At 44.9% G+C, this 19,397-nt stretch overlaps 1 protein-coding gene across 1 annotated transcript in view; it reads left to right on the top strand.

The window, feature by feature from the left end:
• The window catches only part of LOC120049904 (pleckstrin homology domain-containing family A member 5-like), a 136,824-nt gene that overhangs the window by 68,257 nt on the left and 49,170 nt on the right, over positions 1-19,397 (top strand). Inside the window, exon 4 of the mRNA XM_038996398.1 lies at positions 16,425-16,508. Within this exon, the coding sequence (XP_038852326.1) occupies positions 16,425-16,508 (84 nt within the window). The remainder of the gene's footprint in view (positions 1-16,424; positions 16,509-19,397) is intronic.

Raw genomic sequence — 19,397 nt, 5'->3', positions numbered from 1 at the left:
AAAGGTCTTTGTTAACTCTGTCTGCTTTACCACTTGCTGACTGGCACACAGCAGCAGAGACCAGAGAGCCTAGATATGATAATACACATCTGGTCTGGAGAACACACACTTCATCTCCAACGCTCCATAGGCATTGATTCACTCCTTTATCTCCCCGTCACGGTGGGTGCACACGCATGCGTGGGTGAGTGCTTACGCCTGTCTGTCTGTTTGTGTGTGCGTGCGCACTTTTGCAAGTGTGTTGGTCTCTGCTTACTTGGTCTCTACATACAGATGGCTGCTTCCCAAAATATTCTGCTTAAAAGCTTGTTTCACTTATCAGCAGAGAGGGAGCAGGAGATTGCGGCGTTTCAGCTGTCGGCATTCACTTGATAAAATACTGCGGAGACGTTTTTCAAATCAAGTACCATACATCCGGTGGGCGCTGCCTCTGGGGTTGGAATACAGTTACTGTTCATTTAGAGTTTTAGGACAGGAGAGTTCCTTGTCTATCCAATACGAGCTCACATGCACTATGGAGCCTAACACCGCAGCTCTCTTCCCTGGGCCCATTTGACATTATCAGCTTTCCTCAGCTAGCCAGCTCTCAAAACCTTAACCCCTCTCTCCTTCTCTCTCTCTCGTTGATATTGTGGCTCACACTGGATTGGTTTGCGTTCCAAATGGCTCCCTATCTGCCCTGGTCAAAAGTAGTGCACTATATTGGAAATAGCATGCCGTTTGGGACGGACCCATGGATTTAGACTTCAAACGCATGCCCACTGTTGTTTCCTGGACAGTTGATGCAGGGTGGATCTAGTGGACTTTTCCATTCTCCTGACCTCATCTTACCTCTTCACCTCCAATGGGTATTCATCCTCCCACTTCCCTCCTTCCCTTGTATCTCCACCATGTTATGGGTAAATGGGATGGCGGGAGATTGGTTTTGAATGCAGCCTATTGCTGTTACAATTCACCTAGCTTCCACATAGGGGAGAAATTCTAGTTGTAGCACCAATTTGAGTTGTGCTACAATTCTAGTTGGTTTTTGAACCATGCCAGGTTGGTTGTTTTCCTCTGCTATTTAAACCTATTGAGGAGCCCCAGCAGGGTTCAAAACAGCTTTCTGTGTGGAGAGGATATGTAGTGATGAGCCTGGTTTAATCTGGCGTCCGGTCCCCCCCCACACACGTACACTAAAATGGTCCTCTCTCTCTGGAGCCATTGTGGCCTCTCCTCTCCTCCCCATCACCACTGCCCCTCTCCTCCAGGCCTGAATAACAGCACTAAGCTGGGGGAAGCAGATTAGCCCCTCGACAAACATTGTCCGCTTCCTATTAGAAAGAGCCCTGACTTGTGGTTGAACTTCAGGGTCTCTCCAGGCTCTTGTTGCCCATTTACACACGTGTGTGCTGTTCTACTACCACATATCACAGCCTGGTATAAATACATGTTGAATGGGAGTCTAGAGGAACATCAAGCATTAAGTTAATGATATAGGCCTAGCTTTGGAGAGGAACGTCCAAGCATTAAGTTAATGATATAGGCCTAGCTTTGGAGAGGAACGTCAAGCATTAAGTTAATGGTATACGCCTAGCTTTGGCGCAGAGGCTATAGGCTTCCCTTAATATGTGCACTCAGTAGACACCATGCACTAGATGTGATTTTGTTCCCATGTAATGTTCATGTAGCTCTAAACGTTTAGGCCTATAGTTTACATTGAGAGGAGCCTGTTAACTAGTATGTGTCTACTGTATTTTGCACGCCACCCGCGGTCACGCACATACAGCCTGAGCCTTGCAACTCATAGTATCTGTAGCCTATTCCTTGTTTTTCAACACACACGTGATGAGACATCTGCTTTGAAAAGCACTGCAAACCAAACGGAATCATATTTGAACGAGTCAACTCTGAAACGCAATGTAATGCACGAATAAATCAGGTTTCGAAGTCATAAGCGCACAGCACGGCAGATTTATTACAGCTCGGTCTGCGGCGCGCATTTAACAGAGCAAGCGAGTGAGAGCGCGCGCATTTAACAGAGCAGGCGAGTGGGAGCGCGCGCATTTAACAGAGCAGGCGAGTAGGAGCGCGCGCATTTAACAGCGCAGGCGAGTGGGAGCGCGCCAGTGAGTGAGCGGTCACTGAAGTGGGCTGCTCTCACCCAGTCCGCATCTGGAAAGACTGCTTTTATTTCACCAGTTTTACTGGCTTCTCCACCGCAGGCGTCCACTCGTAAGTAAACACTATCTGGAGATTATTTCGTCTTGTTCTGTAGTCATGCTTAGATGTTATTTATTTATTTATTATATAGGCTATTGAAATAATGTCATTGCTATTTACACGTGCAGTTCTGTGATGCCTTGTTGGTATGACAGGCTATATTTCACTGTAGCCCACGCGTTTTCATACATTATGCATATTTTATGAAGTACACACGGGATGCGCTGCTCAAAATAGTACAGGTGCTCAGATTCTTCCATATAGGGAACTCTACCATTTGTTGTGATATACTGGGTTGTGTTCGTTGCTGCGTTGTGTAACCATGACTATAGGACAGTAGGCTTACGGCAGCTTACAATGAGGCTTACAAGGCAGAGTTAAATTGTAAAACTGTAAATGCAGTCTGTAAAATAGTTATTGTTTTGATTTTGTTATATTTAGTATCATGCATTCAGCTCTATTTGCTTACTGTATCCTATAGCTGATGTTACTCAGCCTCTCCTGTTCTCCTCTCTATCTATCTTCAATCAACCTCCCATACCCCTGGGGACAATAGAATGGAAGCTTGTCTCTCTCTTTCTCTCATTCAAATTGTTGTTACTCCTTCTCATTCTAGACCCATGTTATCCCTCTCTTTCCTGTGGTGTACAGTAGAAATTCGTTATAGGTGTCAGACTGTTCTCTGCGTCCCGTTGTGAATCAGATGAAAGTTGTATTAACAAGCTGTGGTTCAGTGATGCCAAAGGGGCCATGTATTTCCCTCAGCCAGCTCCATGCATCTCATTGGTCAGCTCTCGTGAGTCCATGTTGATGAGTCTCCCTACTCCTTAGACTCCTCTGTCAGCGTTTCTTTGCTCTATTAATTAGGGAGTTTCTGTTTCTACCATTTTGAATTAGGCGAGACTCTATTAAGGAGCTATCAGTCTCACTATGCCAGTGTCCTTTTGGGGATACACGTAATTACTTTTGAGTTCAGACGTTTCCTCTGTGTGTGTGGGCTTATCATTTTCATTAAAGGGAGGTAGACTTTTAGGGGGCTTTCATACCAAATTGGTTTAGAGCTTGTTTTCACCCTTAGGTCCGTTAGTGTGTCCACAACAGTTCAAACTGTCTGCACTCGGGAGCACACTAAGCAACACACCGTGGTTCACTCAAAAAGGGTGGTATCGGTCCGATTCCATTTTTACCATGGCGCGGTTCGCTGCAGGTGAGAACGCAGTCCGAACCAAACACAGGAAAATAATCAGAGGTATGCAGTTTATTGGACTGGGAGCATTTTATGAACTGCACACAGTACCATAACTTGATATCTCAAACATTCTGTGAGTAGCAGTGCATTTAATTAAGAGTGCATCCTGTGCAGATTAGGCTGGGGCTATACCGGGATATAGGCTAAATGTAGTCTATTCACATCGCAGTTAGAGTGGCTATTGCACTATTGTTTCCTCCCGCATGTTGTTGGAACACCAAAGCCAATGTAATATGAAGATTGGGACCCAAGTTATGCTTCTTGGTAATCATAAATGGATTTAACATGAGCATTTTTCTCCAATAAACAAATGACTTGCATGAACACATGGTTTTGTTTATGCATTTTAGTTTGTTTTACATTTGGCAATGTGAAACCAACCGGACCAAAGGAAGTATATATATATATTTTTTTTTTTTTACAAATAATGGAACTACAGTATAGCTCAGAACTAAATGCCCTTAGAGTTGTCTTTCTGGTCAATAGTTTTCTGATAAAAACAGAGACTGGGAGTAATGGATGTTTTCACCTGATTTAATTCCCTATAGATCAACTTTACCAATTTAAGAAGGCTGAGAAATTAGAGCCCTCTAAGACTCAGAGCATCTCCATCACAAGGACAAGAGGCGCCAGCTGGCATGCACCCTATTACCTGTAAGTGCACGACTTTTGCCACAAACATATAGGGCTCTGTTCTGATCAAAAGTAGTGCACTATATTAGGGACCAAGGTGCCATTAGAGACACTGAAAGTGGTTGACAAGACGATGGATGGACTGACTGACAGAGGGCAACATGTGGCACTCTAATTCTACTGTCTCCATGGTGACCCTGACTGAAGCCCCTCGCCCCCTCTGGCCCAATCCAGACCTCATATTTCTTCCATCTGTTATTTTCCCCTGTCTTCTTTTGAACTGTCCTTCTATCTAGACATGGAAATCAAATAAGGTTGTTCTGAACCATTCACAGCCTGGCATTCCATTCCCCCTGCTGTAGAACTACATAACATCAGCCATCTGCCAGGGTTACTATTGGCAACACACTCAGTTTGACTTGTTTGGGTCAGTTTGAGCAGTGCTGTTTTCCTGACTGCATTATTTAATATTTAACTGTGGGTTATTTTCTGCTCTCTGAGGTGAATCGGAGTCCATATGCTGTTGCAGTACCTACAGTAGCTAGTCTATGGGTTGAGTGTATTCATAATTATCATCTATTTGTATGGATGGGTTATAGCAGACTGTTATTTACAGATTAGAAAAGGCTAAAGGAGATTGCCATGTATTTTATTTTAAACGCCACCTTGTTGATATATCATATCTAATCTGGGAACCCAGAACCAAATGCTGAATGCCCGGTGCGCTGGCTATAATTTGTTAAGTCTGTCATACTGTCACAGGAGACTAGGGATGTAACGAATGTAAAAAATGTTCTGCCAATTTTTAAAAATAGTTTAAACGAAAAAATGACGTGAATTCATAATGGGTATGACCGCTAGGGGGCAATGCAGTTCAATCTACCGGAGTCCTGCCTACCTACCAGACTGCGCTCACCTTACTGCTGCCCTTCACCCACTCAACAACGATGGTATTAATGCCATTCTAGGTTCTCTTTTGTGTGATTCTCCTCCATGTTCTCAGTTGTCAGTACCGGGGACTTCATGTCCCCCTTCCCATCAATGCGAGGGCTCATTTCAGTGATGTATAACAGCGTGTTCAAAAACGTCCAACAATCTGTTAAGACCACTAATGGTGTTTGACAACGCTCGCTTTGTACTTGAAGAGCAATCATTGTACAATTTCTCCACCAGGCCCGTCACGTTTTTTTTCCGACATGGCATTTTATCTGGTTCTAGATAAGTCATTAGGGTATTGAAGCCGACATCCTCTACCATTGACCGACAATGGCTGCATATCAACTGCAATCATTTCTGTAATCTGTGTTGTGATTTTCTGACTCTGTCCCTTATCGCACTCCTGCCAGCAACGGGTTGGGTCTCACTGTGCCTCCCTTTCAGCACCTGTACTGCCACTGTAGCTCAGTTCCACCTCGCAAAAGTTTGCATTTCATCACCTTCTCATTTAACTTCTCAAAGTATTGCCATACAGGGCTTCGCTGCTGTCACTTGGCTTTCTCACTCTTCTATTCCAACTGTTAACGACGATGACGTGAGGAGCGCTTTATATCTGTGGCAAATAATTGAAAGATTCATATCTCCACCTATTTAAAGCATTGTTGTGTCAGGTATTTGTTTAAAAAAAATGTTTTACCTTTGATTAAGGGGACCTATTAGTTGTAGTTTTGTGATAACTGCACTGTAGGTTAAAAAAAAATCATCAAACGTTAATGATCTCAAATTCGTTGAATTTATTTACATTTTTTATTTAACCAGGCAAGTCAGTTAAGAACAAATTCTTATTTACAATGACGGTCTGGATTCGAACCAGGGACTGTAGTGTCGCCTCTCACTGAGATGCAGTGCCTTAGACCACTGGGCCACTCGGGAGCCCAACATTTAAATGTCATAGCCATAGTAGCCATAGTCTCCTATAGGGTTATCTGAAATGGCACCCTATTCCCTACACAGTGCACTACTTTTGACCAAGGTCCATAGCGCTCTGGTCAAACTAGTGCACTATATAGGGAATAGGTGCCATTTGGAATGCAACCTATATCAAATCAGCTGGTATGTATTCTGTATGTAAACATTGGCCCTGGACTTGTCACACGACGTACCGTATTATCATTCCAAGCTCTTACTCTTAACCTGATTCTGAATTGTATGTGCAGGAATTACTTTTTGATTGAGCAACAAAGGAGATTTGTTCTCGTTCCCCTTCTTAAGAAAGGAGTTTTAGCATGTTGTCGGTGATGTGGAGGGCAGCTAGTGGGAATCAGCTTTGTATTAGCTATCTGCCTTAGCTTAGCTCACCCTGGATCTTGCTGTTATACAGTAGCTGTTTTAGTGCACTTCATGTTCAGTTCAAATGCTACAAGGTGTTTTGTCCCCTTGATAAGCTTTTCAGTTAATAGTGGTAGAGTATGGCATTCTCGAGTAACGGCACTAGCATTTCATTCTTACATCCATGTGTAGTTGTAATTTAATTGAAGTGCTTGTTGGAGTTTTTACTTACTGGCTCTTCTAACAGAAGGAAGTGTTGGAGAGACTGTCACCAAACCTCATTACAGCACAGTGGGTTGGCTCATTAACAGATACACTATATATACAAAAGTATGTCGACACCCCATCAAATTTGTGGATATGGCTAATTTAGCCACACCTTGTTGCTAAAGGGTAGAGCTGCTGCTTTCAACGAGCTGGACTCTAACCCGGAAGCGTGTAAGAAATTTGCATACCGCCCCAACAGATCCACAGATGATGCTATCTCTATTGCACTCCACACTGCCGTTTCACACCTGGACAAAAGGAACACCTATGTGAGAATGCTGTTCATTGGCTACAGCTCAGTGTTCAACACCATCGTGTCCTCAAAGCTCATCACTAAGCTAAGGACCCTGGGACTAAACACCTCCCTCTGCAACTGGATCCTGAACTTACTGATGGGCCGCCCCCAGGTGGTAAGGGTAGGTAACAACACATCCGCCATGCTGATCCTCAACACGGGGGCCCCTCGGGTGCGTGCCCAGTCCCCTCCTGTACTCCCTGTTCACTCATGACTGCACGGCCAGGCACGACTCCAACACCATCATTAAATTTGCCGATGACACAACAGTGGTAGGCCTGATCACCGACAACGACGAGACAGCCTATGGGGAGGAGGTCAGAGACCTGGCCATGTGGTGCCAAGACAACAACCTCTCCCTCCACGTGATCAAAACAAAGGAGATGAATGTGGACTACATGAAAAGGAGGACCGAGCACGCCCCCATTCTCATTGACAGGGCTGTAGTGGAGCAGGTTGAGAGCTTCAAGTTCCTTGGTGTCCACATCACCAACAAACTAACATGGTCCAAGCACACCGAGACATTCGTGAAGAGGGCACGACAAAACCTATTCCCCCTCAGGAGACTGAAAATGTTTGGCATGGGTCCTCAGATCCTCAAAAGGTTCTACAGCTGCACCATAGAGAGCATCCTGACTGGTTGCATCACAACCTGGTATGGCAACTGCTCGGCCTCCGACCGCGGGGCACTGCAGAGGGTGGTGCGTGCGGCCCAGTACATCACTTGGGTCAAGCTTCCTTCCATCCAGGACCTCTATACCAGGCGGTGTCAGAGGAGGGCCCTAGAAATTGTCAGACTCCAGCCACCCTAGTCATGGGCTGTTCTCTCTGCTACCGCACGGCAGGCGGTACTGGATCACCAAGTCTAGGTCTGAAAGGCTTCTTGACAGCTTCTACCCTCAAGCCATAAGACTCCTGAACATCTAATCAAAGGGCTACCCAGACGCCTCTTTTACGCTGCTGCTTTCTGTCTATGCATGGTCACTTTGACTCTGCCTACATGTTCATATTGCCTCGACTAACTGGTATCCGCGCACATATTACCTCAATTGTCTCTGTACCGGTACCCCCTGTATATATTTACTTAACACTTATTTTTCTTAACTTCTCAAAGCGTTGTTGGTTAAGGGCTTGTAAGTAAGCATTTTACTGTATTCGGCGATGTGACAAATTAAGATTTGATTTGAGTTCTCCAGTCGGCTTTGGACTCTGGAGCAGTGGAAACGCGTTCTCTGGAGTGCTGAATCGCACTTCACCATCTGGCAGTCTGACGGATTAATCTGGGTTTGGTGGATGCAAGGAGAATGCTACATGCCCGAATGCATAGTGCCAACTGTAAAGTTTGGTGGAGGAGGAATAATGGTCTGGGCTGTTTTTCATGGTTCTGGGCAGGCTAGGCCACTTAGTTCCAGTGAAGGGAAATCTTAACGCTACAGCATACAATGACATTCTAGACAATTCTGTGCTCCCAATTTTGTGGCAACAGTTTGGGAAATGTCCTTTCCTGTTTCAGCATGACAATGCCCCCCGTGCACAAAGCGAGGTCCATACAGAAATGGTTTGTCAAGATCGGTGTGGAAGAACACAGTGCGCTGACCTCAACCCCATTGAACATCATTCAGATTAATTGGAACTCCAACTGAGAGCCAGGCCTAATCGCCCAACCTCATTAATGCTCTTGTGGCAAGCAAGTTCCTGCAGCAGTGTTCCAACATCTAGTGGAAAGCCTTCCCAGAAGAGTGGAGGCTGTTATAGCAGCAAAGGGGGAACCAACTCCATATTAATGTCCATGATTTTGGATTGAGATGTTCAACGAGCAGGTGTCCACATACTTTTGGTCATGTAGTGTACATAGTGCCATGGAAGACGTCACATTAACACGAGGAACAGAGGAGAGGATGGCTTTCTGTAGGAGGACTGTTTATTTATAGATCTGCTAACAAGGACGAAAGCAAGGAAAGTTAAGATGGCGTCCGCTTGAAGGCAATTAGAAGTGCTTGTTGTTATTGTTTAGAATACTGCCAACCAAAGCCAAACTCTACAGTGATGTAGGTGGATTAGTTAGAGGTTGTGTGTGTTTGCTGCACCCTGGGTTGTTTGCAGTGGAGGCAGTATCTGACGTTTTAAAGAGCTTTTCTCCTCCCTAGGAAAGGTGTACAATACATGTCATGGGTGAGTCAGAGTGCTATTCTGAATGCTGAGAGAGAGAGCAGGATGCAGAGAGAGCGAGAGAATATTGAATAGAGAGAGAGAGCGAGAAGCATCGGGCGAGAGGGATAGAGAGAGAGTGCAAGGGAAATGAGGAAGGTCTGTCTGTGGCCTTTCTGAAAGGTTAACCAGTGGTGCCAGAGAGAGCAGTGTGAATGGCAGGGGGCTCTACAGGGAGCGGATTAGCAATTGTTGGCTGACCCTCAGCCTTTATAATAGCAGAATACTGAGACAAGGGTCTGAATATGGACACATTGTTCTCTCCATGCCGGGCCTGTACAGAACCGAACACCGAGACGTATTCACACTTTTCAACAAGGTCCCATCAGAAGACTTGTCATTCATCCACTGTGGATGAAGACATTTAGAAGGGCCCGGCCCTGGCCTGCGTTACAGCCATTTGACCAAGGCAACGTTACACTTGGCATTTAGAGCAGAGGGAATCATACAGACGGGAACAAACATGGTCTGACATTTTAAATGTGTTTTGTAATGTTTCTGACGTCTTATGGATTAGCTGTCATCATAAGATTGATGGGGCTCATCCTGCTCCTGACACCTTGTTGTGTCAGGGTTATGTAGGCCCTATGACAGTGTTGTGTATGTCTTATGATGAAGGGTTCAGCTAAAGTGTCCTCACACAGGGGCTTGTTAGAGGGGTTGGGTTGAATGCGGAAGACACATTTCAGTTGAAGGCATTCAGTTGTACAACTGACTAGGTACCCCCCTTTCCCTTTACCCACAACCCACTGGGGGGCGCTCATCAGAGAGCAGCACGAGTAGCAGACTCCCGCTGGCAACATGCCCTCTTCTCATCCTCCCTTCCTCCTCCACTCTCCACCTCATACTCCCTTCCTCTCATCTTCCACTCACCTCCTCCTCCCTTTTTTCTGTTTTTGGGTGATTACTTCTCCCACGCTCTTTCTCTGTTTAGTCTGTATCTTTCCCTCTCTCGCTTTCTATCTCTCTGGTCTGAATATCTTTCTCTCTCTCTCTGTCTCTCTCTCTCTCTGTTTTCTCTCCCAATCTCCCTCCATCATCGCTGGTGGCCGGCTTTTGAAAAATAGTTTACAGCAGATTATGGTGATTTGTAGTGTTGTGCTGCGTGTTAGCGGGCGGCAGGGAGGGATGGAGAGGTTGGACGAAGTGCCTGTTGATTTTCATCAGCGGTTTCCAATAAACACATTATTTCTCTCGATCCCTCAGAGTCCCTCCTACCAAGCACAATTAGCGTAACACAGAGAAGACTAATCAAAGTCCGTACTGAGACCTGGGTTGACTTCAGCGTGACGGCAAACAACATTCCCATACATAATTTTACTGTGAAGGAAACGTTCTGAAACGGGGAGAGTACCTGTACTTGTACAATAAGAACACAGATTCTCTGTTCCAAAACACGTTTCTACAGTATGCCCTACTGAACACGGGCTGTTTTAGTTTGAAGCCATATGTTATTGGTAGGGCCAGGAGTTTTTCTTTGAGATTAAATGCCCTTGAGTTTTTCCGGATTCCTGTTGGACAGCCAGTTGACAGGTGGTGTAATCCTCTCCGTATGTTCCTTATTGCCTACCTAACTTGACGGTCAAATAAGGGATACTTAAATTTGTTTAGTTTCACTGTGGTTCGAGTGTGAGGTGTGAGATAAGAATGTGATTATATATTTTTTTTTTGCATATCTCAATTCCCCCAGAGACACCCTTGGAGAGTGGGGATATTTCACCTAGTCGGCTCGGGGATTCGAACCAGCGACCTTTTCGGTTACTGGCCCAACGCTCTTAACTGCTAGGCTACCTGCCACCCTTACATACCTACCTAGAGCTGCAACAGACCATAGCCACCAGAGCAGAAACTATGACATTTCAGAAGAAAGTGGCGACGTACTGCTTTGGCATAAAATACTGCTCTCCAATTTATTTCCCTGTCTATTTACAATTTAGCTCCTGTCCTTGTTCTCAACGTTGCTTACATGTTAAAGAGAATATATCATCCTCTTTCTGGGGAGTAACAGAAAAGCTATTCAATAGAATTCACTACTTCATACCCTTTTAATGTTTCACCTTGCAATCGTCAGAAAATGAGTAAAACATACAGCCACTGTTGATAATCAGTTATGTGAAGAGGACACAAAGGTACTCTTAAGACTTATGTAATGGCTGTAATTCAAGGTGACCGTCATCTCTCTCTGCCTCAGCCTGTAGAAAATACTGGTACTGTAGTACCAGTCAAAAGTTTGGACACACCTACTCATTCAATGGTTTTTCTGTATTTTTACTGTTTTCTACATTATAGAATAATAGTGATGACATCAAAACTATGAAATGGCCCATATGGAATCATGTAGTAACCAAAAAAGGGTTAAACAAATCAAAATATATTTGAGATTCTTCAAAGTAGCCACCCTTTGCATTGATGACAGCTTTGCACACTCTTGGCATTCTCTCAACCAGCTTCACCTGGAATGCTTTTCCAACAGTCTTGAAGGAGTTCCCACATGCTGAGCACTTGTTGGCTGCTTTTCCTTCACTCTGCGGTCCAACTCATCCCAAACCATGTCAATTGTGTTGAGGTCAGGTGATTGTGGAAGCCAGGTCATCTGATGCAGCACTCCTTCTTGGTCAAATAGCCCTTATACAGCCTGGAGGTGTGTTGGGTCATTGTCCTGTTGAAAAACAAATGATAGTCCCACTAAGCCCAAACCAGATCGGGGCGGCAGGTAGCCTAGTAGTTAGGGTGTTGGGCCAGTAACCGAAAGGTTACTAGATCAAATCCCCGAGCTGACAAGGTAAACATCTGTCGTTCTGCCCCTGAATTTGTTCTTAACTGACTTGCCTAGTAAAATAACAAACAAAAAAGGCCAAACCAGATGGGATGACGTATCGCTGCAGAATGCTGTGGTAGCCATGATGGTTAAGTGTGCCTTGAATTCTAAATAAATCACTGACAGTGTCAGTTGGAACCAAACATGCGGAGATCATCCGTTCACCTATTCTGTGTCTCAAAGACACAGCGGTTGGAACCAAAAATCTGACCAAATGACAGATTTCCACCGGTCTAATGTCCATTGCTCGTGTTTCTTGGCCCAAGCAAGTCTCTTCTTATTATTGGTGTCCTTTAGTGGTGGTTTCTTTGCAGCAATTCGACCACGAAGGCCTGACTCACACAGTCACCTCCTGTGGCGGTCCTCATGAGAGCCAGTTTCATGAGAGCGCTTGAGAGTTTTTACAACTGTTCTTGAAGAAACTTTCAAAGTTCTTGAAATGTTCCGGATTGACTGACCTTCATGTCTTAAGGTAATGATGGTCTGTCGATTCTCTTTGCTTATTTGAGCTGTTCTTGCCATAATATGGAATTGGTATTTTACCAAATAGGGCTATCTTCTGTATACCACCCCTATAACACAACTGGTTTGCTCAAACGCATTAAGAAGGAAAGAAACTCCTCAAATTAACTTTTAACAAGGCACACCTGTTAATTGAAATGTATTCCAGGTGACTACCTCATGAAGCTGGTTGAGAGAATGCCAAGTGTGCAAAGCTGTCATCAAGGCAAAGGGTGTCTATTTGAAGAATCTCAAATATAAAATATATTTTGATTTGTTTAACACTTTTTGGTTACTACATGATTCCATATGTGTTATTTCATAGTATTGATGTCTTCACGATTATTCTACAATGTAGAAAATTGTCCAAATAAAGAAAAACCCTTGAATGAGTGGGTGTGTCCAAACTTTTGACTGCTCTACTGTATGTTCAGGTTTTGGCTCACAGGCTATGAAGTCTGTTGCTGCTTTGACAAGCCCCAGGTTGTAATTTCATGATATGTTATTACTTTTAGCATGACTGTGTCTGACAGTGAGTGTATATAAGTTGTCCTCAGAGGCTAGGAAGACATTATTGCTCTTCCTTTTAACCAGTGGAAATGAATGTTGCTCTCTGATACTGGAGATCAATGGAGGATGCAGTCACTCGATTCTCTGACTGATGATCATTGTCAGCCCCCCACTTTCATGTCGAACCAAAGAGGAAATACATCTTCCCTCTTTCATTGAGTTTTGTTTATCGTTTCCCACGTTGCCGTCTTGATTTCTCGTTACTCGCAGTGGGGGGGAAAAGGGCCAAGTGGAACCTCTTCTGAGACCCCCCGGTGAAGTCTCCGCAGCCTTGACGTACACACACATACACACACTCACTTACACACACATGCACTTGGGTAATCTCCAGGAAGTGATGAATAAAAGCAGATCCTGTCATGTCGTGGCTTTGAGTGATTGTGCTTTGTGATTCTATGTGACAGATGGGAGACATGGAGCGCAGTTAATAATAGACAGTACAGGTGACATGTCTCTCTGGCTCAGCTGTGACTGTGTCCTGGATGTCAGGGCTGGAACATCTCCAGCAGGGACACAGTCCAGAGACCAAGCCCACGAACACTGCTGCTTCACTGGGTAGATTTGCCCAGCAGACCCCCTGGCATGGCCTTAGTAGGATACAGATCCATAGAGAGACAGGAGCGTTTCCATCTGTGACTCCTGCAGGCCAGACTATTCTCTTGCTCCAGTGTTGAGTTAACTGAAGTGTGTTGTATTGCACAAGAGCTACAGCAGGCCCTACAGCAGTGGAGAATGCCAGTGTGTGCATGTGTGTTGCAGTGGTATTTTCGCAAGTGACAGATGAAACCAGGAGTTTCAGCTGCAAGCCTAGCTAACCACAGCCCAGCTGAGACACTTGGTACGCCTGCAGGGATATCATACAGTGTGTGTGCGTGTCCGAGCCCGCACTGCTACCTCCCAGAGAGATTCAATTGATAAACATACAGTACACTCTCTGTTTCAGATACCCGTCCATGTCCAGATAAGCATACATGGCTGTTATGCTTTCACCGGTGTTGTGCTGTGTGTACAATGTCTCATGACCCTCTCGGTTAATCCATCAGACAACCTTATTTTCTGTCTGTACATTCTGTCCTCCTACCCTCAGTGTGTTCGTGCATGCATGCATCTGTGTGTGTGCTCATCTTTGCGTGCGAGCAGAAAAGAGAGCTCTGTTCTCTCTAGTCTTTATCAGCATTAAGCGTTCCCCTGCCTCCCTCCACTCTGTGTGAAAAGCTGCTTGTGTCTTACAGAGGGCCGGCTACAGGGGTCTCTCTCTCTCTCTCTCTCTCTCTCTCTCTCTCTCTCTCTCTCTCTCTCTCTCTCTCTCTCTCTCTCTCTCTCTCTCTCTCTCTCTCTCTGTCTGTGTTCTCTCTGTCTGACTGGCTGTGGTGCTGTAATTGTATTTATAGATAAGTCACCACTTGCTGTGAAACAGCCTGTTAGCTGTGCTCTTGTGATCTAGGGCATATGACTGGAGCAGTTAGGGGCTTCTAGGGAGGGGTAGATCATTTGTATTCTGCAGCAGTGTTGAAGATCCACGGCTGGGCTGGATAGCTGTTTGTCACGCGAGAGAACAGAGGATAGTGTCAGTGGAAGAACTATGTTAGATGGTGCTGTATAGAACAGTGTTTGACCCAGGTCAGAAAACAGATGGGCTGCCATGCTGAAGTTTAGCACCACCCCCCACTCAAGGTGTGTGGGCATTGTGTCTGCTGTTCATTGCTCTTCAACAGGACATTGTGTAGTGTGGCGAGGGACACTAATCCTCATCTTCCTACTGCTCCTCAATTGGCTGGTTGACAATGGGTAATATGGTTACTATTGGCTGGTTGACACTGGATAATATGGTTACTATTGGTTGGTTGACAATGGGTAATTTGGTTACTATTGGTTGGTTGACAATGGGTAATATGGTTACTATTGGCTGGTTGACAATGGGTCATATGGTTACCATTGGCTGGTTGACAATGGGTCATATGGTTACCATTGGCTGGTTGACAATGGGTCATATGGTTACCATTGGCTGGTTGACAATGGGTCATATGGTTACTATTGGCTGGTTGACAATGGGTCATATGGTTACTATTGGCTGGTTGACAATGGGTCATATGGTTACTATTGGCTGGTTGACAATGGGTCATATGGTTACTATTGGCTGGTTGACAATGGGTCATATGGTTACTATTGGCTGGTTGACAATGGGTCATATGGTTACTATTGGCTGGTTGACAATGGGTCATATGGTTACTATTGGCTGGTTGACAATGGGTCATATGGTTACTACTGGCTGGGTGACAATGGGTAATATGGTTATGGGTCATATGCTTGATGATGGGTAATATGGTTACTATTGGCTGGGTGACAATGGGTCATATGGTTACTATTGGCTGGTTGACAATGGGTCATATGGTTACTACTGGCTGGGTGACAATGGGTAATATGGTTATGGGTCATATGCTTGATGATGGGTAATATGGTTACTATTGGCTGGGTGACAATGGGTCATATGGTTACTATTGGCTGGTTGACAATGGGTCATATGGTTACTATTGGCTGGTTGACAATGGGTAATATGGTTATGGGTCATATGCTTGATGATGGGTCATATGGTTACTATTGGCTGGTTGACAATGGGTCATATGGTTACTATTGGCTGGGTGACAATGGGTCATATGGTTACTATTGGCTGGTTGACAATGGGTCATATGGTTACTACTGGCTGGTTGACAATGGGTCATATGGTTACTATTGGCTGGTTGACAATGGGTCATATGGTTATTGGTCATATGCTTGATGATGGGTCATATGGTTACTATTGGCTGGTTGACAAAGGGTCATATGGTTACTATTGGCTGGTTGACAATGGGTCATATGGTTATGGGCCATATGCTTGATGATGGGTCATATGGTTAGTGTTGTGTGGAGGATGATGTTTAACAATGCTGTTATTAAGTCCACTCAATGTATGATTTTGGTGGTCTAATGTGCCCTCTCTCTCCCCCTCTTTATCCTTTCTCTCCCCCTACCTCTCTCTCTCTCTCCCTGCCCCCCTCTCTCCCCCTACCTCTCTCTCTCTCTCTCTCTCGCCCCACCTCTCTCTCTCTCGCCCCCCCTCTCTCTCTCTCGCCCCACCTCTCTCTCTCGCCCCACCTCTCTCTCTCTCTCGCCCCACCTCTCTCTCTCTCTCGCCCCACCTCTCTCTCTCTCTCGCCCCACCTCTCTCTCTCTCTCGCCCCACCTCTCTCTCTCTCTCGCCCCACCTCTCTCTCTCTCTCGACCCACCTCTCTCTCTCTCTCGACCCACCTCTCTCTCTCTCTCTCCCCCCACCTCTCTCTCTCTCTCTCCACCTCTCTCTCTCTCTCTCCACCTCTCTCTCTCTCTCTCTCTCTCTCTCTCTCTCTCTCCCCCTACCTCTCTCTCCCTCTCTCTCCAGTCACAATGAGCGGAAGGTGACCTGTAAGCATCCAGTCTCTGGTCTTCCTTCACAAGACAACTGCATCTTTGTCGTCAACGAACAGTAAGTCTCTTCTCTTCCACTCCCTGACCAGTGGGATGACTGGAACATACATGCCAGTGTAATGACATACCCTCAAGTGGACTTGCATGCACACATTAACCTATAATGCCGGGTTGGTCTCACCCCTGCATCGTGTGTCCATTCTTTATGGCACAAGATGTATGTCACAGTGTGAGTTGACATACAGGGAAGTTTTCAACGAATCACATTCATATGAAACTTATAAAACACACAACTTTGTCCTCCAGTAATGCTTCAGGGCCCACGTTACTGTCAGATTATGTCACCGTATATTACATATTAAATGATGTACTAAATTGGTAATGTGGTGTTTATGTAAATTAGATGTATTCAGTAGTTGAGCATATATTCACAATGGCATATATTCACAGTTTGAGCTTTTATGCCATTGTAAATTAACTGTCACGCTGTGAGAAGAGTGGCTTTTATGGAATATAGAGTGCATTGTACTCCTGGAGGTGTTGAAGAGTCTTGTGACGTCTGATCCAGGGTGCCAGACCTCCGCTTCACACAAAGCACCCTGCGGAAGATGGAGAAACTACGCCTCTGTCTCCCTTCTTCTAAAGAGACGTTATGAAATCACAGGGCAATGTGAGTTTGGTTTGGGTTTAACTGCTTGAAGTTCAGCGAGACCAGAGACTTTTGAAATGGAAGGCAGCGTTTGCTACTTCACCATTCACCTTCCCTGTCTTCGGCTCAACTTAATCTGAAGGAAAACGGGAGTGTGTTTGGTTCAACTGTGCCGTGGCTACAGCTGCAGAACTCTTGGAGAGGATTTGGAAATGGAAGGCAGCGTTGCTACTTCGCCAATCTTTCCTGCCGAGTTCTGATAAGGGCTCTCAGACAAAACACGTTCCAAAACACCCACGAGAGGTAGAGAGTGACACGTGCACACGCACACAGAGCCAGACGTACACAGAGACACACACAGAGACACACACACACGGAGAGACACACAGACACACACACACAGAGAGAGAGAGACACACACAGAGATAGATGGAGGAATTCCTTAAGCTTGGCAACCATTTCCTCAGTTTACCTCAAAAGCAAGGAAATTAGGCAATTATATGGTCCATCTCAGATGCAGTCATGACCACGTTTGAATCCTATTTTTCTGGATGGAACATTAGATTGTTGTGGAGATTTGTAGTCTGTTCCTTCCTTCCTGACTGTGCCGTTGAGTGACAACCCCCCTCCACTCTGCTCTGCACCCCATCTCAATTATCCCCTCCATCACATTCTTCTCCTCAGACCTGGATTCAAATACCATTTGAAATCTTTCTAATCTTTTAGCGTTTGCTTTAGCCTAACTGGAGTGCCAAGTGGAAATGGTTTGATCTTTTGTGAGCTTTCCATTGGTTCCATTTCGGCAGGCAAGCTCAATCAAACCCATTTACATTTTTTCAAATACTATTTGAACGCAGGTCTGCTCTTTCTATTAGCACCGCACTGAGGTGTCTGAGGGGAATATGCAAATATTCTCCTCAGTGTGTTAACTGTTAATTGGAAGTGAGGCGAGAAAGTCAAATATAACAGACAGGTGTGTTGGTGACAGACAAAAAGGTTTGTGTGAAACAAATGGAAAGAGGCTCTTACATCAGTCATATCAAGGAAATTCAACTTGTATAAAATATTTATTTCATCTCAAACACCAACTCGACACCACCACCTTCATTCGGGTTTTTGGGCTGACCAAGCCTTGACTGCCGGAATGTGTTGGTTTTTCATAATGAAGACGCACTTTCTATTCAACTCCTTGTAGGTTGCGAGAATGACAGGGCAGAATACTTGAAACAACAGAAAGCAAATTATGTGTTCGTTCTACCCAGGGGAAAAACGCAGCTTCACATCCTGATTATCCAGCGCGCGTCGGCCTATCCGTGAGCGGATAACAAAGCAATGTTAATTGGCTGGCCTTGTCACTCAGTCTCTCGCTCTGTCTGTCTGAAGACTGTATTATCAATCAATCAAACTTCATTTTTATAGCACTTTTCTTACAGCAAATGCATTTCAAGGTGCTTAACTAATAAAATATTAAAAAGGTGAGAAACGATAACACACAACATTTGTATGCAAATATAAAATCAAGATGGACTTGAATAAAATTCAGAGATAAATTAAAATGGTAAAAACAATAGTGGATATGAGAGACTAATGCAGCAATAAATAAAAGGTGATAAAATAACTAATATGCTGTATATAGAAGGGGATAAAATGGAGTATAACATCCTGTGCTTTATGACCATCACTGCATTTTGAAAGAAGTGTGTTCGTTGAACTGAACTGCTGTCCCTGAATCCTGGTCGACACTATCACCGTTCTCCCTGGTGATTGACACGTCAAAACTCCTTTTATAAAACTAGTATAAGAATCTTTCTAAATCTCTGAAAAGGAATGTCACCTCTCCCTCACACACCTCCACCTTCCCAACAGACCTAATAGCGGGTGTAACGTGGATTAATGGTGTTCTGAAGGAAGCACTCCTCATTGATAACCAGCTGACACTTCTTCAACCCACACATCCTCTCTCTCTCTATCTACCTCTCTCTCCATCTCTTTCCACATGTCGCCCACATTCCCCCTCTGCCTCTCCGACTCACCCATATACCCTCACCTTCTCTCCCTCTTTCACTCTCCTCCTCATGCGTCGTCTCTCCCTTTGTCCCTCCCACACACACGCTCCCTCTCTCTCCAACTTTCTTCTCTCTCTCTCTCTCCCGCTCTCGCTCTTTCTCAATAGGATCAGTGCTCCTGGTCCAGCCAGACCCTGTAATGAGTTAGTTACAGTGTGAAAAACCTCTGCTTTAATCTCTTTAGACCTCAGGCACAAACCACTGAGCTCCATATTATAGTGCAGAAATTTCA

Source organism: Salvelinus namaycush, chromosome 6, assembly GCF_016432855.1.
Source record: "Salvelinus namaycush isolate Seneca chromosome 6, SaNama_1.0, whole genome shotgun sequence".
Taxonomy (NCBI): Eukaryota; Metazoa; Chordata; class Actinopteri; order Salmoniformes; family Salmonidae; genus Salvelinus; species Salvelinus namaycush.
This window is presented reverse-complemented; position numbering and strand designations above follow the sequence as displayed.